Source organism: Sus scrofa, chromosome 4 (assembly GCF_000003025.6).
Source record: "Sus scrofa isolate TJ Tabasco breed Duroc chromosome 4, Sscrofa11.1, whole genome shotgun sequence".
Classification (NCBI taxonomy): Eukaryota; Metazoa; Chordata; class Mammalia; order Artiodactyla; family Suidae; genus Sus; species Sus scrofa.
Window position 1 is genome coordinate 106,710,567 of NC_010446.5, and position 21,634 is coordinate 106,732,200.

Sequence of the window (21,634 nt, forward strand, 5' to 3'; positions counted from 1 at the left end):
AAGTCAGATAAGACAGATGAGAACCAAATAATGTGAACTAATAAGGGCAGAGGGAGGAGGACATTTCTAGAAGGAAGTTAAGTTAAAAAGAACGAAAACTGAGAAGATGCTGGGGCATCTGACGCAGAGGAAATAATCAATGATCTGCACGTGACCAAGTCACCACTAACTAGTAGGCAAATGATGAAAATTCTTTTCTGTAGTTCAATTCAGTACATACTTATTAGCTATCACACATGCTTTCCCTTGTCTTTCTCAAATTGAATAAGGGTTGACCAAAGTCAGATCTGCTGAATATGCTTTCTTTGAGTGATAAAGGAGTTAAAATCCAGAACAAGGCTGATTCATAAGAAGGAACAAAAGAGGAATTATCATGTCCTCTCACCTGAAATTTTGGTCTATAGTATAATATTGACAAGTGAGAATTATTTTATTATTTTAATAACAGAGCTTCTCTTTATTAAACATCTACTCTGTACCAGTGCTTCACTCATTTTAATTCCCCCTCTAAGGTAAATATCCCCCCCCCACTTTCCTTACAAAGAAATTGTGATGCAGAAAGATTAAGTAACATGCCCAATTTCATTCAGCCAGTAAATGTAGAAGTCATTATTCAAACCCTAGTTTATCCAACTCAAAAACATACATCAAAATTAACGACAGAGCTGGTTAATAATACAGATGCCCAGAGTTACTGCTATGACTCAGAGGGTTAAGAACCCAACTGGTATCCATGAGGATATGGGTTTGATTCCTGGCCTTGCTCAGTGGGTTAAGGATCCGGTGATGCTGTGAGCTGTGGTGTAGGTTGCAGACGCGGCTCGGATCTGGTGTGGCTGTGGCTGTGGCTCTGGCCAGAGGCTGCAGCTCTAATTGGATCCCTAGCCTGGGAACTTCCATATGCCACCATGGGTACGGCAATAAAAAGAAGAAAAAAATAATACAGATGCCCTTGGACTGCCATTGACTAAGTCATGTGGTGCAGGTTTCTGTGCAGGTTGAGCCCTGAACCAGGTTCTAGACACTCTCTCCATTTAGAATTGTGAGCACTGTTTTGGTAGTTTTGTGATCCTGGGACCTTTACTTAACTTCCCGGTGCCTCAGTTTCCTTATCTTTAAAATAAAGAATAATTTTATTTTATGTTTTTATTTTTGTCTTTTTAGGGCCACACCTGCGGCACATGGAGGTTCCCAGGCTAGAGGTCAAATTGGAGCGGTAGCTGCTGGCCTACGCCACAGCCATAGCAACGCCAGATCCAAGCCACATCTTCGGCCTACACCACAGCTCAGGGCAGTGCTGGACCCTTAACCCACTGAGCAAGGCCAGGGATTAAACCTGCATCCTCATGGATGCTAGTCAGATTCGTTTCTGCTGAGCCACTATGAGAACTCCTAACAGAGAATTATTTTAAAGAGATACTTCACTGTCTTTTTCAACCATATTATGCTAGCCTCTGACTGGCCCAGATCATGTTCTATCAACAGAATATGATATTATTTAAAGATTATTGTTTGGTTGAGGGGTGGACTTGAAGTTTGGGTTATCTTTTAAAAAATAACTGCTTTGGGGACTGAAATCTTTGAAATTTTGCTAGCTGCGGAGAGATTTTAGTCATCTTAAATTCCATTTCTACTTGGAATAGCCATGTCTTAGGTATAAAGAAAGCAAATCAAACTTTTAATATCTGATTTTCGGGTGGAACGTAGTTTCTTTTCGGAAGATATTGCTTTTTAAAATATTCACCAGTTTCGCCTCTAAGTTTTAGCTATGTGTAGTTCAGCTGCATTAAGTGTGATCTTTTCACCTCTCCAAATCCACTGAACTCCGAAATCCTCATGCTCTGGGGCTCTGTTCTGGATGGAACCAGCCCTAGCAGATGCTAAAACGGCTGAAGTGGAATGTCTGGGCGGTGGAGACCAAAAGCTCTGTAGAGAAAGCCTCTTACCTTTTTCTCTAGGAAGATTGAATTACTGTAATTTTATTACAGATGCTGAAACGACAATCTACCAAGTACAAGGCAGATAAAACCTATCCCACAACAGTGGCTGAGAACCCCAAGAATATCAAGAAAAACAGATATAAGGATATCTTGCCATGTAAGTTTCATTTCTCCCTTTGAACTTGTACCTTCTCCTTCTCCTAAATTCAATCATCTTATCTCTTTTTACTCACTGGTTTCTGTTTTGTTGTTGTTGTTTTTCTTTTGCTTTTGGGGGCCAAACCCATGGCATATGGAAGTTCCCAGGCTAGGGGTCGAATTGGAGCTCCAGCTGCCAGCTTACACCATAGCAACGCCAGATCCAAGCCACATCTGCGACTTACACCACAGCTCATGGAAACGCAGGCTCCCCGACCCACTGAGCAAGGGCAGGGATTGAACCCTCATCCTCATGGATACTAGTTGGATTGGTTTCCACTGTGCCACAATGGGAACTTCTAGTTTCTGTTTCTAATCCTGGATTGCGGCTTTGACAAGTTAGTTTGTACCGTGTATGACTACAAAGGAACATGCATCCGTTCGCTCTTCAAACACTTATGAGCAGCCACTATTCCCTGTGTTGGTTTCTGACTTACAGAAAGCCCTCTGAGCAAGCTTCTCAATTATTCTTTCTTGTGTGTTACAGATGATCACAGCCTAGTAGAGCTGTCCATGATAACCTCTGATGAGGATTCCAGCTACATCAACGCCAGCTTCATTAAGGTACACTCAATAGTTCCTATTTCTCTAGGTCCCTAAAAGAAAGGACGCGGGAAAAGCAGCACATACTATTTGTAGTTGCCTCATGTAATTTCTCTTCCCCTTTAGGGAGTTTATGGACCCAAGGCTTATATTGCCACCCAGGGACCTTTGCCTACAACTGTCCTGGACTTCTGGAGGATGATTTGGGAATACAGCGTCCTGGTAAGTGCAGAGTGGCTTTTGGTACGAGATCCTCCCAGTGTTTAGAGAGGAAGCAGTGTCAGGATATGGGACTGAGGTTTCCTGTGTATTAAAACCAGTGGGTGTGGGGGTCAGTGGCTAGAATTTTGGTGTTCAGACATCTTTTAGTCAAAATCACTGTGTCATTACTGTTCAAGGCAAGAAAAATTCTCGTCTTGACAGGCTCATTTGTTAATGAGAATTTGCTGATTTGAATAGAGAAAAGGGAAGTAAGGACAGAAGGAAGAGTGAGAGCAACATTTGATCATTTATCAGGACTTCTTTTTTTGGTTATAAGACAAATAAAGAATAAGTAACACCTTTGAACTCTGGAACCCATGTATGAACTGCTTTTTTCTAACTGTATCAATGTTTAAGTTCCTGTCTATTTCATCCCCTCAGGTCATTGTTATGGCATGCATGGAGTTTGAAATGGGGAAGGTGAGTTGCTTTCTGGTATACCTTAAGGTAAAGGAAGAAGGAAAAGAAGGGGGGACATTGGTAGCGGAACTCTTCCTTAAGTGTGACTTGGTAAAAATGCTCCTCTTCCTAGTTTTCAGTTTGGGAAACTTGAAACACATGACTCTCAAGGCTTCTTTTTTTTTTTTTTTTTTTTTTCCACCCCTGAGAACCTCTTTTGTCTATTTTCCCAGTAGACTCTGTGGGTTTTATTTTGGTTGTGCTTGTGGCATGCAGAAGTTTCCAGGCCAGGGATTGAATCTGCAGTAGCAATAATCAAAGCCATAGTCGTGACAGTGCTGCTGAGCCACCAGGGAACTCCCTAGACTCTGTGTTTTAAAATAAAAATAAGGTATACTTTTGAAAGTAACAATTCATTTTCCTGTCATTACTGAGCAGACACTTAAAACTACCAGTCAGAGCTTTTTTGTGCTGTCTGGCTTGGCTGCCACTAGCCACCTGTGGCTCTTGCCCTCTTAAAATATGGCTGGTGTGACCGAGGAGCTCATTTTATTTCAAGGAATTTAAATGTAAAAACTGATATTCACTTTAGTTTTTGGAAAATCTTAAGTTATTTTTGGAATAGCACAGACACTTGAACCTTTTTCAACCATAAATTTTATGAAATCTAAAGAGAGGTAAAATATTTTCAATTAATAGTCACCATATTAATTGAAATGTGCTGTTAATATAAAATACACACTAGATTTTGAGACAGTTTAAAAATGTCAGATATCTAATACAGCCACCAGGGAACTCCTCTAATAACTGTTTTAAATTGATGACATGTTGAAATTTTTTTATCTATTGGGCTAAGATACATTAAAATTAATTCCATCTTTTTTCATTTTGAATGTGGCTATTAGAAAATTTTAAATGGTATACACAACTCATATTTCTATTGAACAACGCTCTTTGAATCTGCTCTTGCCATTCTGAGTTGATACAATTCCAGCTAAAACCCAGAGAACGTGGGTTTCAGTTGGCTTGTGCAGCTTTGTTTTAATCCTTTTGAAATACTGAAAATGTCAGATCCCTATTTCTACCTCCTCAGACTTCTAGGAAGTCTGTAATTTGTTTTTTGTGGTTTATTTTATTTTATTTTTATTTTTTAATTTAATAGTTATTTCCCAAATACAGTTTTTTTTCTACTGTATAGCATGGTGACCCAGTTACACATACATGTGCATATTCTATTTTCACACATTATCATGCTCCATCATAAGTGACTAGACATAGTTCACAGTGCTACACAGCAGGATCTCATTGCTAATCCATTCCAAAGGTAATAGTTTGTATCTATTAACCCCAGGCTTCCCAACCACCCCACTCCCTCCCAGAAGTCTGTAATTTGTATATCTTTATTTAATGTTTGTTTTTCCATCTTTGAGAATTCAGACTTGGGTTGAAGCCTAAGGGGGTTAGGAATTCCTAACCTAAGGTGAAGGACACATTGCTGAATTTGCTTCTAAACAAGGGAGGGGGTTCTGTTACCCACAAAAGACTAGAATATATGGAGGGGAGTCACTATATTCTGCTTTGTGCAACAGAAAAAATGTGAGCGATACTGGGCTGAGCCAGGAGAGATGCAACTGCAGCTTGGCCCTTTCTCCATATCCTGTGTAAGTATCATGTCTATTTCCTTTACGGCTGAGCAAATGATCCAAGACTTACTTTATTGAAAGTAGTCTTTGAATATTAGTCTTTGAAATAACTAAGATTTTAATTTTCTTCTTAGGAAACTGAAAATAGAAAATCTGATTATACAATCAGGACTCTAAAAGCCAAGTTCAATAGTGTAAGTATACGACACTAGAGGTAAACCAAAGCCCCACAGAGATCAGGCAAATGAATATACAGATATGTGACTTGCGTCACAGGGTGTGGTGGGACCTTTGATGTTCTGGATAAATCTTCATATCCATAAAAGACCTTTGGTGTAATCTATGCTCCTCAGTCTTCCTGCCGTGGCTCAGGGGAAACGAATCTGACTAGTTTCCATAAGGACATAGGGTCCATCCCTGACCTTGCTCAGTGGGTTAAGCATCTGGCGTTGCCGGGACCTGTGGTTTAGGTTGCAGATGTAGCTCGGATCTGGTGTTGCTGGGGCTGTGGTCTAGGCCAGTGGCTACAGCTCTGATTCAACACCTAGCCTGGGACCCCCCATATGCTGCAGGTGCAGCCCTAAAAAGCCAAACAAACAAACAAAACTACTCCATAGCAATGGCATACATATAAAATGATAATATTTCTAGGGTGAATAGAGGCTATGTACAGTAGATAGAGGCTGGGAACCAGCTTCAGAGCTCAGGCTGCTTGGTTTCTTTAAGGCAAAGGGATTTAGAATATCATCATGACTGTGACCCATTGGGATGCTCTGGTTTGGATTATTTTCTTTTTTATTATTATTATTTATTTATTTATTTGCTCTTTTAGGGCCACACCTGCAGCATACGGAGGTTCCCAGCCTAGGGGTCAAATTGGGGCTGCAGCTGCCGGCCTTCATCATAGCCACAGCAACGCAGAATTTGAGCCACATCTACGACCTACACCACAGCTGGCAGCAATGTCGGATCCTCAACCGAGGCCAGGGATTGAACCTACATCCTCATGGATACTAGTCGGGTTCATTTCTGCTGAGCTGCAATGGACACTCCTGGCAGGAGGGACTATTTTTGTACCTCCTCTTGTGAGTGGGGCAGATAGGGACAGGTCAATAGTAAATATCCTGAAATTATTTATAATTGTTCCTAGAGGGAGTATGGTCACCAAAGGTCTATAGGGAAGAAAGTCCCATCAACTGCAAAAAAAGATACAGATGCTATTTACTAAATTAGAGTAATCTTGTGGTGGAATGAGGTGGAGTCGAAGCCTTGAGCTCTCCTTTTAATCTGGCTTTTTTTTTTTAATAGGAAACTCGAACTATCTATCAGTTTCATTACAAGAATTGGCCAGACCATGATGTGCCTTCATCTATAGACCCTATTCTTGAGCTCATCTGGGATGTGCGTTCTTACCAAGAGGATAACAGTGTCCCCATATGCATTCACTGCAGGTATGATGCTGTTGCATGAACCTTCTACCCAGAATAAACCAAATGTTACAGTCTGGCCAGGACTCCTGCTTTAACTGAAGGAAGACTGGCTTTGTTAGAACTAAAGGATGTAGGCTCCTAATTCTAGGCTTACTTTTTCCAGTCAATCAGAAAGGAATGAAGCATAAAAATGCAAATGATTGAAAGGGAAAGGTCAATAGCAGAAACTATAATAAATTCCACCTGAGCATTAAATTCATATTTCTCTAAATTTTTTTGGTGAACGCCAAAACTGCAGAGACTCTATTTTTTTTTTTTCCCTGTCTTTTATTTTTTTAGGGCCGCACCCATGGCATATGGAGGTTCCCAGGCTAGGGCTCTAATCAGAGCTGCAGCTGCCGACCTACACCACAGCCACAGCAACACCAGATCTGAGCTGCATCTGTGACCTACACCACAGCTCATGGCAACACTGGATCCTTAACCCACTGATCGAGGCCGGGGATCAAACCCACAACCTCATGGTTCCTAGTCGGATTTGTTTCCGCTGTGCCACGATGGGAACTCCACAACTCTAGAGACTCTTGCAGTGAGCTGTTGCCTCAGATCTGTCCTGAGGCTCAGTATGGCATACGGCAATTGACAAATATGTTCTGGGAAATGTGGGGTTTAGAAAGTTTCATGGCCTCTGGGTTTCTTCTTCTACCAACCTGCTGGGGAAAATTTTCCAGCTACTTTCAATGATCCGCTCTCTGCAACTCGACATGCTGCTGTGATCTTTCATTTTAGCGCTGGTTGCGGAAGGACTGGTGTTATTTGCGCTATTGATTATACGTGGATGTTGCTAAAAGATGGGGTGAGTTTCTCTCAGCAAGCACTTGCATTTTCTTACCTTGTTCCTTTCAGACTAGGAATTGTTTGGTTCTCCAAAATATCTATCTCTGCAGTTTTTTTTTTCTAGAATATTAACTTGCTTTGTCAGATGATTAATTTAGTTTCTAAGCTGGTGGTTCTCAAAACGTGGTCCCCACAGCAAGTGGCATCAGTATTACTGGAGAACTTGTTAGAAATGCAAAATCTTGGGCCCCACCTCAGGTGAACTGAAGCAGAAACTCTGGAGGCTGCTTGTTGCTTCTGGCACATGCTGTAGTTTTGAGAAGCACTGCCCTAAATGACATAGTTACCCTTCCTTTAGCCATACTGCTTTAGCAGAAGAACTCGATTTACTGTAAGTTTTGTGTTCCAATCTATAAATTGTTTTTTAAAAAGTCTAATAGGAAATTAGAAGTTTAAAATGTGGGCTTTAGAACTGTCTGCAAACTTCTTTCATTTCCATAAAACTCTCATCCTTGCTCCCTTACTGAGATTTCTCCTTCATTATATTTTGAACTTTAGACATTTGATCACCCCAGGTGAAATTATTCTGAAGAGTTTCAATATTTCTGAGGTTGTAAATCATGATGCAAGTGATGAGAAACTTCATTAGCTTAAAAAATACATCCTTTTTTTCTGATATTGTCCCATGTTAGGAGAGCAGATTTCATGAAGGTAACAAGTCTATGAGACAGTGGCAATAATTTATTAACAAAGATAGGAACAAAGGAGTAAGATATTTTTTCTTTATTTGATAGATAATTCCTGAGAACTTCAGTGTTTTCAATTTGATCCAGGAAATGCGAACACAGAGGCCTTCATTCGTTCAAACTCAGGTATGGCTTATGGTGAACAACATGACATGTCTGAACCTGGCTCCATCTCTCTGTTTGATAACAGTAAGGCATCTAAAAACAGCCGACTGCTTTACTGTCAAGGATATTAGTCCATTTCCTCTAACTCTGAATAGCCTAATATTTTGCCCTTATCCCTTGCCTGGGCCAAATTCCTTTCATCCTTTATATTTTACTGTTTATTCAGAAATATTAAGAAAACAATATAGATATTTCTTACAAAGGTATTGAAAAAACTCAGCAAGCTTTTCGACTTATTAGGAAGAAATCGCTGAGTCAGGTTAACTTGAAGTTCTATAGGAGTTCCTGACCAGGCTCAGCAGTAATGAACCTGACAAGTATCCATGAGGACGTGGTTTCAATCCCTGGCCTCGCTCTGGGTTAAGGATCTGGTGTTGCTGTGAGCTGGGGTGTAGGCCACAGCTGCACTCCGATTCAACCCCTAGCCTGGGAAGTTCCATTATGCTATAGGTGCTGACCTAAAAAGCAAAAAAAAGAAAGAAAGAAAGAAAGAAATTGTGTAGTAGTAGTTCATTTTTGAAACCACAGAAAATCAGAGATTTGTCATTTCTTCTTCAGGAGGTAGTAGCAGAACCTGGAAGATGCAGTCTACAAGTTCATTTTAGGAAATAATAAAAAAAATCTAAAATCATCCATATTCCTGTCATCTAGATGTAGCCACTGTTAACTGTTTTTCTATAGTTTCGCCTGGTCCTTATTGTATGCATATTTTAAAATTACAAAAACCCCCATAATTATGATTATCATACTAACTGAAGTAAGTCAGACAAAGACAAATATCATATGATATCACTTATATGTGGAATCTAGTAAAAAATGATACAAATGGATTTATTTACAAAACAGAAGTAGACTCACAGATTTTGAAAACAAACATATGGTCACCAAAGGGTAAGTGGGGGTAGGGAGGGATAAATTAAGAGTTTGGGATTAACGTATACACACTACTGTACATAAAATTGATAACTGATGAGGACCTACTGTATAGGACAGGGAACTCTACTCAATATTCTATAATAATGTATATGGGAAAAGAATATGAAAAAGAATGGGTATATGTCTGTGTATTATTGAACCACTTTGCAGTACACCTGAAACTGACACAACATTGTAAATCAAGTTTAATTTTTAAATACCTCATAATTACAGTCATACTATATATATGATTATATATGTATCACAGTATATTAACTCGCCCCAGATCGCTCACACTTGTTCATTCCATTAAAAATGTTCTTCCCCGGGAGTTCCTGTGGTGGCGCAGCGGTAACGAACCAGACTAGTATCCAGGAGGATGTGGGTTTGATCCTTGGTCTTGCTCAGTGGGTTAAGGATCCAGCATTGCTGTGATCTGTGGTGTAGGTCACAAACATGGCTTGGATCCCGCGTTGCTGCGGCTGTGGTGCAGGCCTGCAGCTGCAGCTCCAATTGGACACCTAGCCTGGGAACTTCCATATGCCACAGATGTGGCCATAAAAAGCGGGGGAAAAAAAAAAGTTCTTTCCCTTTTCTTTTCTCCAGCTCACATTCCACCTCCTAGGTAAAACATTCCTAGCCCAGGTCTCTCCCTTTCTATGATATTAATTCCTCCCACATTTCTGTACCAATAATTTAACTATATTTCTAAATGGTCTCCTTCTTTAAGATAGAGCTTAGCATTCACCCATTCATTCCTTCATTTCTTACTGTTTAATAGGTAACAGACACTTTGCAAAATTTGTTAGAAGTACTTTTTAGTGCTTAACCAGCAAGACCCTGAAGTATTTAAGGCACTTACAAATGAACTTGCACATAGGTTTAGAAATAAAACAATTGACAGTGGCAGTTCAGATATTTTCATCTAGAAGTTGTGAATCAAGGGGAAAAAATGAAGAGCAATTATAATATTGTTTGGCCCACACAGGTTTTCCACTAATAGCTAGTGGAAAAAAAAGAATTCTTTTTAATGCGTTGACAGTAGGTGTTTTCTATATTCAACCTGTAGAGAGGAAAGTGTAGGTCAAATGATATTGGCTGGTTTAGTGCTGTCAGACTAAAAGGCTGATCCATGTAAATGTATTAAGATTCCAGGAGGTATGCGACCCAGTTCTATAATATTAAATTGTAAATTAATACCAAATCAATAAATAAAAGCCATACCCCGTCTCGGAAAAAGTCCATTTCAGGCCTACTGTTAAGAATTGGAAGGGAGTGGAATCACTTTTAAGTAAGCCTTCCTGTTTTGGCATTTTCAACGACTGTCTTCATTGATCTATGGAACAAATATCTTACCAGGGATGGCTGCTTCCTTCTGACACGATTCTAACCAGGAAATTGCACAGTAACCAGACGAGTGCTTCCTGTGTAATTTTTCTCTCTTCTTAAAAACACTGAAGAGTGTGGGGGAAAAAAATGTATACATGTGAGAATAACTTGATCCCCATGCTGTACAGAGGGAAAAAATAAAAAAATTTAAAAAAAATTGAAAAGTGTTCCAATGGCTGTTTGGGGTAACATAGACTCTGTATTGTTCTCTTGCTACAATTATTTTTGGAAAAAGTTATCCTTTATTTATATACGATTATGTAAAGTGTCAGGGATAATCCTGAATAGGCCCATCCGGATGAAAAGTAGAGTTAAAATTAAGCACAGGTACAGAGGCAAAAACGGAGCAGTAAGAACCCGTAAATGTTCTAATTGTAGAGATCTCATTTTTCTATGGTGAAATCCGTTTATAACCACAAATTGCCAAACTCGATTTGGCAGTCTACTCTTCTTTGGTATCTTTGCTAAGACAGTAACAGCCGCTTGATTGAAGTGTACCAAACAAAGAGTCGAAAGATTCATATTCTAACCAGGAAATTACTTTCTGAATGACCTTGAACAAATTGTAAAGAGGGATAACTTTATAGATCAAATGTGGGAGTCATGTTAAACAATACATATTAAAGCTGTCTGTGTAGCCATTAACCATGTATTTTCCCTGAAGAGATGAATTACCAAAAACAACAACAACAATGCATCCAGGGTAAAATAAAATTTTTTTAAGTGTGAGCAAGGAAAACAGAATTAGAGAATGACAGTGGAAAGAAAGATAAATAAGGAAGTGGGATTAGAACATAAAAAGCATGCTGCAGCTTCCTTGTATATTAGCTAGAGGTAGAGCAAGTATTTAGCTGTTTCTAGCAGCCTAAACGTGCTTCAAGGTCTAACATGGGCTACACAGACACAGGGCACTGTAACGAAATCGATGTGGATGGCCCTTTTGGGTCTGCTCTACGAAGATTGGATGGCTGTTCATGTTCCCGAAATGTGATTAGTTCATCAAGTGTTTTGTTTGTTTTTGTTTGTTCCGGTTTTCGATGCCCGCTTCAGGAACAGTACGAACTGGTCTACAACGCTGTAGTAGAACTATTTAAGAGACAGATGGATGTTATCAGGGATAAACACGCTGGGACAGAGGTAAATTTTAAACTTGATATTTTTGTCGAAAAATTTTTGTCATGTTTGGTTTTGGTCAAGTTGTAGGACAACTTGGAACTTGTCACCTCACTGGAACTGGAGTGTCAGGTATGCAGGGGGCTGCACTATAAATCTCCTCTGGAGAAGGACAATGTAAATGAAGTGCTTTAATTTAGAAAATTAATCTCTTGGTCACCCTGTTGCATACAATTTTCAGCTGAATTTAGAAATAATAGGAGTGAGCGAAAGGGCAAGCCTGTATTCTGTTCCCACGTTTTAAGCAGTTGTGTGATAAGTTAGAAGTGAGAGTGGATAATTACGAAATGAAATGATAGTTGAGTACTGATGTGATTTTTCACATCATGTTAGCCTCATTTTGATTACATATGTATCATCAGATTTTGAGAGGTTTTTGTTTTGTTTTGTTTTGTTTGCTTTTTAGGGCCGCACCCATGGCACATGGAAGTTCCCAGGCTAGAGGTCTAATCACAGCTACAGCTGCCAGCCTACACCACAGCCACAGCAACTCAGGATCCAAGCCAAATCTGGCAACCTACACCACAACTCACAGCAACGCTGGATCCTTAATCCACTGAGCGAGGCCAGGGATCGAACCTGCACCCTCACAGTTTCTAGTCAGATTTGTTTCCGCTGAGCCATCACAGGAACTCCTTTGATATTTTAAAATTACAGTTTGGGGAGTTCCCATCGTGGCGCAGTGGTTAACGAATCCGACTAGGAACCATGAGGTTGCGGGTTCGATCCCTGGCCTTGCTCAGTGGGTTAAGGATCTGGCATTGCCGTGAGCTGTGGTGTAGGTTGCAGACGCGGCTCGGATCCCGGATCCCGAGTTGCCGTGGCTCTGGTGTAGGCCGGCGGCTACAGCTCCGATTGGACCCCTAGCCTGGGAACCTCCATATGCCATGGGAATGGCCCTAGAAAAGGCAAAAAGACCAAAAAAAAAAAAAAAAAAAAAAGTGTTAGATATGAAATCAATTATGATTTGGCCAAATTGTAATTTTATTTTTTCTTTCTTTCTTTTTTGGTCTTTTTGCCATTTCTTGGGCCGCTCCCGCGGCATATGGAGGTTCCCAGGCTAGGGGCCCAATCGGAGCTGTAGCCGCCGGCCTACACCAGAGCCACGGCAACTCAGGATCCGAGCCGCGTCTGCAACCTACACCACAGCTCACAGCAACGCCAGATCCTTAACCCACTGGGCAAGGCCAGGGATCGAACCCGCAACCTCATGGTTCCTAGTCAGATTCGTTAACCACTGTGCCACTACGAAAACTTCTCATATCTCATATTTTTTTTCAGCTAAAAATCCTTTGTATATTCTAAAATACTCTCAGAGTTCCCATCATGGCGCAGCAGAAATGAATCCGACTAGGAACCATGAAGTTGCAGGTTTGATCCTTGGCCTCGCTGCTCAGTGGGTTAAGGATCTGGCATTGCCATGGTTGTGGTGTAGGCCAGCAGCTACAGCTCCAATTCGACCTCTAGCCTGGGAACCTCCATATGCCGCAAGTGTGGCCCTAAAAAGCAAAAAAAAAAAAAAAAGAAGCATCTGAAGTTCCCATTGTGGCTCAGCAGATTAAGAATCTGACTAATCGAGTTTCTGTTGTGGCACAGTGGAAACGAATCCAACTAGTATTCATGAGGATGTGGGTTCCATCCCTGGCCTTGCTCAGTGGGTTAAGGATCTGGCATTGCTGTGAGCTGTGGTGTAGTTCGCAGATGTGGCTTGGATCTGGCGTTGCTGTGGCTGTGGTGTAGGTTGGCAGCTCCAGCTCTAGTTGAACCCCTAGCCTGGGAGCTTCCAAATGCTTCAGGTACTGTTCTAAAAAAAAGAGAAATAAAAATATTGGTATGTGAAGCAAAAACTGATAGAACTAAAGGAGTGATAGAAAAATCTGCAGTTATTGTTGGAGACTTCAATACCCTCCTCTCCACAATTGACAGAAAATCAGCAGGAATAGAAGAGAACTTAACAGCATCATCACCCAACAGGATCAAAATTGATGTTTATAGAACACTCCACTCAACAATGCTAGACTATATATACATTTTTTCAAGTGCTGATTGAAATATGCCATATGAATCCTCTCTGGGGCCATCCAACAATCTCAAAAATATGAAGAATTGATATCACATAGAGTGTACTCTCTGACTACTGTGGAATCTAACTAGAAGTCAGTAACAGAAAAAAAAAAAAACGAGAAAAGATTCAAACACTTGGAAACTAAACTAGACTCTTCTAAATAATTCATTGAGTCAAAAAGAAAAGTTCAAAGGAAATTTCTAAAAAACACCTTGAACAGAATAAAAATGAATACATATCAAAATTTGTTGGACAGAGTTCTAGTAGTGCTGAGAAGGAAGTTTATGGCACCCTAAATGCATACATTAGAAAACAGTAAGGGTCTCAAATCAATAATGTGAATTCCCACTTTACAAATCTAGGGGGGAAAAGAACAAAATAAACCCAAGGAACACAGAAGGAAGGAGATAGTAAAGAGTATGAATCAGTTTGAAAATAGGAAGACAAAAGAGAAAAATCCGAACCAAAAATCTGGGTTTTTTTTGTTTGTTTGTTTGTTTGTTTTTGTCTTTTTAGTGCCACACCTGCGGCACATGGAAGTTCCCAAGCTAGGATTGAATCAGAGCTATACCGCCAGCCTACACCACAGCCACAGCAGCACAGGATCTGAGCCTCGTCTGTGACCTACACCATAGCTCACAGCAACGCTGGATCTTGAACCCACTAAACAAGGCCAAGGATCGAAACTGCGTCCTCATGGATACTAGTCAGGTTCGTTTCTGCTGAGCCATGAGGGTAATGCCAAGATCTGGTTCTTTGAAATAAAATAAAATTGGCAAACTTCTAGGAAGAATGATAAAAGGGGGGGAGATAAAAAATAAAAATTACCAATATCAGGAATGAAAAAGGGGATATCTTTACAGACTTCACAGATATCAAAATGATAATAAAGGAATATAGTATGAACAACTCAACATACATATATTTTACCACTTAGGTAAAATGGATTACTTTCTCAAAAAACAAGCTACCACTGCTTAACTCAACATGAAATAATTTGAATAGCCCCATAATGATAAAAGAAACTGAATTTTTAATTTAAAAATTTCCAAAAAGATATCTCCAGGCCCACATAGTTTCACTTCAGAATTCTACCAAATGTTTAAGGAAGAATTAACATCAATTTTGCACAATCTGGGCGTTCCCATTGTGGCACAGCAGTAATGAACCTGACCCGTATCCTGAGGACATGGGTTCAATCCCTGACCCCTGTGGTGTAGTTCGCAGATGAGGCTCGGATCTGGCAGTGCTGTGGCTGTGGCGTAGGCAGGCAGCTGCAGCTCCAGTTAGACCCCTAGCCTGGGAACTTCCATATGCTGTGGGAGTGGCCATAAAGAAAAAAAAATTTTTTAAACAATCTGTACCAGAAAACAGAAGAGGAGACAATTTTCCATGAATAATTTTTATTGTGGTAAAACATATTATTTTACCACAATGGGAAAAAATGACCATTTTAACCATTTTGAAATGTGCAGTGCAGTGGCAGTAAGTACCTTCACAATGTATGTGACCAGTCTCTCCTAGTTATTTCTAGAACATTTTCATCATTCTAAACGAAACTTTCCATTCCCCCGTACACCAACTCCTAATAGGTTCAATTATGTCTCTCTGAATTTGCCTATTTTAGGTACATAATAAAGTGGAGTCATATATTTATTCTTTTTATCTGGCTTATTTCAGGTGGTGTGTTTTCAAGTTTCATCCATTTTGTAACTTGCATTGGAATTTCACTCCTTTGTGGCTATATAATATTCCATTGTGTGTAATACCACGTTTTGTTTATTCATTCATCTGTTGATGGACACTGTTTTGTTTCCACCTTTTGGCTATTGTGAATAATGCTTCTATAAAAACTGGTGTACAGGAGTTCCCATTGTGGCTCAGTGGTTAGCAAATCCTGCTAGTATCCATGAGATACCATGAGATACCATGGATCCCTGGTCTCACTCAGTGGGTTAAGGATCTGGCATTGCTATGAGCTGTGGTGTAGGTCACAGATGTAGCTCGGATCCTGCATTGCTGTGGCTGTGGCATAGGCTGGCAGGTACAGCCCCAATTCAACCTCCGGCTTGGGTACCTCCATATGCCGTGGATGCAGCGCTGGAAACACAAAAGATAGAAAGAAAAAAAAAAAATGGTGTACAAATATTTGTTCAAGTCCCTCCTGTAAATTCTTACGGGTAAATACACAGAAGTAGAATTGCTGGATTATGTAGTAATCCTATGTTCAATCTTTTAAGGTATTGCTATACTGATTTTCACAGTGGCTGCAAAATTTTACATCTGCACCAGCAATGCACAAAGGTTTCGGTTTCTCCACATTCTTATTAATACTTGGTAACAAAAAATACCTATTTTCTTTGTTTTTTGATTTTTTGTGGATAACAGCCATCCTAATGGATATTGATTTGCATTTGTGAAGTGGTATCTCGTGACCTTGGTTTGCATTTCTCTAATGATTAGTGATGTTGAACATCTTTTTATGTGCCATTTGTGTATCTTCTTTGGACAAATGTCTATCTGAAATCCTTTGCTCTTTTTTTTTTCTCCAATATCTTTATTGTGGTAGCACGTACATAAAAATTACAACCCTAACCAATTTTATGTGTATAGTTTAGTAATGTTATGTATATATGTGTTATTGTACAACCATTGCCACTATCCATTTCCAGAACTCCTTTCATCCTGCAAAACTGAAGCTTTATGCCCATTAAACAGTAATTCCTCAGTCCTCTCTATCCCTAGCCCTTAGTAACCGCCATTCTACCTTCTTCGTCTGTGAACTTGACTACTCTAGGTGTTTCACCAGTGCTTGTTATGCTCTGTTTTTGTTTGTTTTTAGATAGTAGCCACCCTGATGGGTGTAAAGTAATAGTTCATTGTGGTCCTCTTTCGCATTTTCCTAATTAGTGATGGTAAGCATATTTTCACATGCTCATCAGCCATTTGTATATCATTTTTGGAAAAATATCTATTTAAGACTTTTGCCCATTTTTAGTTGGTTGTTGTTGAGTTTTAAAATTTCACCCTATATTTTGGAAATTAATCTCTTATTAGATACGTGGTTTGAAAATGTTGTCTCCTTTTCTGTGTATTTCCCTTTAATGCTTTTGATTGGGCACTTTGATGTATGAAAGTTTTTAATTTTCATAAAATCCAATTTGTCTATTTTTTCTTTTATTGCTGGTGCTTTTGGTGTCACATCCAGGAAATTGTTGCCAAATCCAGTATCATGAAGCTTTGTGTTTTCTTCTAAGAATTTTAGTTTTAGCTCTTATATTTAGGTATTTGATGCTTTTTGAGTTAATTTTTGTATATACTGTAAGGTAAGGATCCTACTTCATTCATTTACATGTGTATGCCCAGTTTTCCCAGCACCATTTGTTGAAAAGACTGTCTTTTCTCCATTGAATGCTCTTGGCAGTCTCATTGAAAATCAAGTGCTCACATATGTGAGTTTATTGTTGGGATCTCTATTTTATTTTATTGGCCTATATGGCTGTCCTGTGCCAGTACTATACTATTTTATTATTGTAGCTTTGTAGGACCTTCTGAAATAAGAATGTGTGTGTCCTCCAAGTTTGCTCTTCTTTTTCAAGATTGTTTTGGCCATTCATGGTCCCTTGAGATTCTGCATGAATTTTAAGATGAAGTTTTCTTTTTTTGCAAAAGCACCATTGAGATTTTGATAGGAATTGCATTGAATCTATAGGTCACTTTGGAAAATATCATTACTGTAACATATTATGTCTTCCACTTCATGAACATGGAATATCTCTTCATTTATTTGTTTCATTTAATTTGTAAGCAATGTTTTACAGTTTTCAGTATATAAGTCTTTCACTTCCTTGGTTAAATTTATTCCTTATATATATATATAATATATATATGTTATAAAATATATATATTGATGCTAATATAAATAGAATTGTCTTAATTCTCTTCTCAGATTGTTTATTGATAATGTATAGAAATGCAACTTGTCTCTGTGTGTTGGTTTAATATTCTGCAATTTTGCTGTATTAATTTACAAGCTCTACTATTGTTTGTATAATCTTTCAACATATCAAATCATGTCATCTGCAAATGAAGATAATTTTATTTCCTCCTTTCCCAATTTGATGCCCTTTATTTGTTTTTTCTTAACTGATCTCTCAGGCTTAGAACTTCCAGTATTATGTTGACTAGAAGTGTCAAAATTTGGCATACTTGTCTTATTCTTCATCTTAGGAGAAAAGCTTTTGGTCTTTCACCATTGAGTATGATAATTGTTATGGGTTTTTCATATATGGCCCTTATCATGTTGAGAAAGTTCCCTTACATTCCCAGTTTATTTAGTGCTTTTATCCTGAATTTGTCAAAAAATTTTTTCTGCATCAATCGATATGTTCATGTGGGTTTCTTCCCCTTAATTTTATTACTGTGGTGTCTTCCATTGAATGATTTTTGTATGCTGAATCATTCTTGCATTCTGGAACTAAATTCCACTTGGTCCTGGTGTATAATCCTTTTAGTATGTTAAATAGAGTTTACTAGTATTTTATTGAGGACATCTGCATCAATATTCATAAAGAATATTTGTTTGTAGTTTTCTTTTTCTTGTATAGTCTTTGTCTAGCTTTGGTAACAGGAAAATGCTGGCCTCATAGAATGAATGACTTGGTATTCCCGCCTATTCAATTTTTAAGAAGAGTTTATGCAGGATTAGTATTAATTCTTTTTTTTTTTTTAATCTTTTTTTGTCTTTTTTTTGTTGTTGTTGTTGTTATTTCTTGGGCCGCTCCCGCGGCACATGGAGGTTCCCAGGCTCGGGGTTGAATCGGAGCTGTAGCCACCGGCCTACGCCAGAGCCACAGCAACGCGGGATCCGAGCCGCGTCTGCAACCTACACCACAGCTCACGGCAACGCTGGATCGTTAACCCACTGAGCAAGGGCAGGGACCGAACCCGCAACCTCATGGTTCCTAGTCGGATTCGTTAACCACTGCGCCACGACGGGAACTCCCAGTATTAATTCTTTATTAAATGTTTGCTAGAACTCACCAATGAAGCCATCTGGTCCCAAGCCCTCCTTTCTTGGGAAAACATTTGATTACTGATTCAGTCTACTTACTAGTTGTAGGTCCATTTCTTCCTGAATCAGTTTTGGCTGATCACATATTTCTAGGAATTTGTCCATTTAATCTAGGTTAAGGCCTCCTTTCTTGGGAAAACATTTGAATACTGATTCAGTCTACTTAATAGTTGTAGATCCATTTCTTCTTGAATCAGTTTTGGCTGATCACATGTTTCTAGGAATTTGTCTATTTAATCTAGGTTATGTACTTCTACTTCTGTAATTTGAGATTTTAGCAATTTTTGTCTTTCTTATTTCTTTGGTCAACTTAGATAAAGGTTTTATGAATTTTACTGATCCCTGCAAAGGATCAAATTTTGGTTTTGTTGATTTTCTCCATTGTTTTCTTTGTCTCTATTTCAATTATCTCTGCTCTAATTTATCATCATCATTATTATTATTATTATTGTTTTTATTGGCTGCATCTACACTATACAAAAGTTCCTAGGCCGGGAACCAAATTTGCCCCTTGGCAGTAAGCAATGACAATGCACGATCCTTAATGTGCTAAGCCACCAGGGAACTCCTATGCTTTAATCTTTAGCATTTCCTTCCTTCTGCTGGCTTTGGGTTTAGTTTGCTCTTTTTTTAATTCCTTAAGGAATAAAGTTAAATTATTGATTTGAGATCTTCTTTTTCGATGTAGGCATTTGCAGCTATACATTTACTTCTGAGCACGGCTTTCACTATATCCCATGAATTTTGGTGTGATATATTTCCATTCGTTTCTAAGTATTTCTAATTTCTATTATAAATTGTTCTTCGGCCTATTCATTGTTTAAGAGGGTTTAATTAACACGTAATTGTGAATGTTTCAGTTTTCCTTCTGTTATTGATTTCTAGTGATTGGAAAAGATATATTATATGATTTCTATCCTTTGAAAATTTATTACACCTTGTTTTGTGGCCTAACATATGGTCCATCCTGGAGCCTGTTCCATATATGTTTGAGAAGAACATTTGTGTTGTTTGGTGGAATGTTCTATAAGTGTTTATTCTAATTGGTTTACATGTTTATTCATGTCTTTCCTCTCTTTACTTATTGATCTTCTGATTTTTCTATCCATTATTGAAAGTGGGGTATTAAAGTCTCTGTATCAGTTTACTAGGCCTGCTGTTACAAGTACGACAAACTGAGGAGGGTTTAAAATGACAAATTAATTTTCTCACAGTTCATCATGCATAGCTCTAGGGAAATAATCTTTTTTTTTTTTTTTTTTTTGCTTTTTAGGGCCAAGCCATGGCATATGGAAGTTCCCAGGTTAAGGGTCCAATCAGAGCTACAGCTGCTGGCCACAGCCACAGCCACAGCAACTCAGGATCCGAGCCACATCTGCAGCCTACACCATAGCTCACAGCAATGTCAGATCCTTAACCCACTGAGTGAGCCTAAGGATCAAACCCACATCCTCATGGATCCTAGTCGGTTCGTTAACCACTGAGCCAGAACAAACTCCTTGCCAGCCATCTTTGATGTTCTTTTGCTTGCAGATACATTACTCTAGTCTCTTCCTGCATCATCACACTACATTCTCCCTGTTTGTCTCTGAGTCTCTGTTTTTTCTCCTTGGAAGGACACAAGTCATTGCATTAGGGCTTACCCTAATCCAATATGACCTCATCTTCATTAATCACATCTTCAAAGACCCTGTTTCCAAATAACTTCATATTCACAGATATCAGGGGTTAGATTTCAACATCTTTTTGAGAGTCACAATTAAACCCATTATAGGTAGAATCTTATAATTACTAACTTTAAAAAAATATTTAAACATCCCCAAAGGCAGGACATATTTTACAGTTGATGATGCCTTGGATTCTATGAGCTACAGTAACAGACTTCATAATGTGATCATTTCTATGAAGAAAATAAATATCGAGAGTGGGCAAGTGTGTGGGAATGTGATTTTAGGTTGTGTGGTCAGAGACGGTTTCCTTATGTAGGTGGCTTTTAAGTAGAGAATAGTTACTTAGAAGGAGCCAGCCATGCAAAACATAGAGCAAAAGTATTTCAATCAGAGTGGGTAGTAAAAGTAGAAGCCTTGAATTGGAAATGAGTTTGATATGTTTAAGGAATGGCAAGAAAATCAGTATAGCTAGAGCATAGTAAGGAAGAAAAGGGTAGAACAAGATAAGTAAGAGGACTTATAAAGGGTTGGAATGATGAAATTTCTGGAAGTAAAAGTATTCCGGAGAATGAAGTTATATTTTAAATAAAGTATTTTACACTTTAACACTCCTGCATATGAAAAGATGATACTATAAGTAAATCCTCCCTAATTTCGTTCTGATCCTTTGATCTCAGTATGTGAACAAGTCCTTGCTGGGCTCAGTATTTGGGGAACTCAGAGGTTTTGCTGTGGTGCATTGGGATTGGCGGTGTCTCTGCAGTGCCAGGACGCAGGTTCAATTCCCAGCCCACCGCAGTGGGTTATAGGGTCCAGTGTCGCCACAGCTGTACTATAGGTTGCAAATGTGGCTTGGATCTGACCCCTGGCCCAGGAATTCCATATGCCACAGGGCAGCAAAAAACAAAAAACAAAAAACAAAAAAACCCTGGAAACTCATCTGAGTCTTTTATTAATTGTTTTAAATTGTTATATTTTCTGAAAAATACCTTCTCAGCTTTATGATTGTTAAAATCTCTTATTGACAGTGTTTCACTAAAAAACAATCTCTCACTTCTCTTGAAGATTCCAGCAAAGTATTCAGATTCTCAGCAAAATCCCAATATAGAAGCAGGCTTTTATTCTCCTAATTTACCAAAAAGGTGAGTATAATTTTATACATCTAAATGTTCTCTAATTGGGTCTG

The 21,634-nt window shown here is 38.9% G+C and overlaps 1 protein-coding gene across 2 annotated transcripts in view; it reads left to right on the top strand.

Moving 5' to 3' along the window:
- Positions 1-21,634, top strand: part of PTPN22 (protein tyrosine phosphatase, non-receptor type 22) — a 66,000-nt gene that overhangs the window by 18,465 nt on the left and 25,901 nt on the right. For both annotated transcript variants that reach the window (XM_021090718.1, XM_021090719.1), the window contains exons 2-12: positions 1,989-2,097; positions 2,626-2,702; positions 2,808-2,903; positions 3,324-3,362; positions 4,931-5,002; positions 5,119-5,178; positions 6,293-6,435; positions 7,204-7,270; positions 8,046-8,123; positions 11,517-11,603; positions 21,514-21,590. In XM_021090718.1, coding sequence (XP_020946377.1) covers positions 1,989-2,097; positions 2,626-2,702; positions 2,808-2,903; positions 3,324-3,362; positions 4,931-5,002; positions 5,119-5,178; positions 6,293-6,435; positions 7,204-7,270; positions 8,046-8,123; positions 11,517-11,603; positions 21,514-21,590 — 905 coding nt within the window. The remainder of the gene's footprint in view (positions 1-1,988; positions 2,098-2,625; positions 2,703-2,807; positions 2,904-3,323; positions 3,363-4,930; positions 5,003-5,118; positions 5,179-6,292; positions 6,436-7,203; positions 7,271-8,045; positions 8,124-11,516; positions 11,604-21,513; positions 21,591-21,634) is intronic.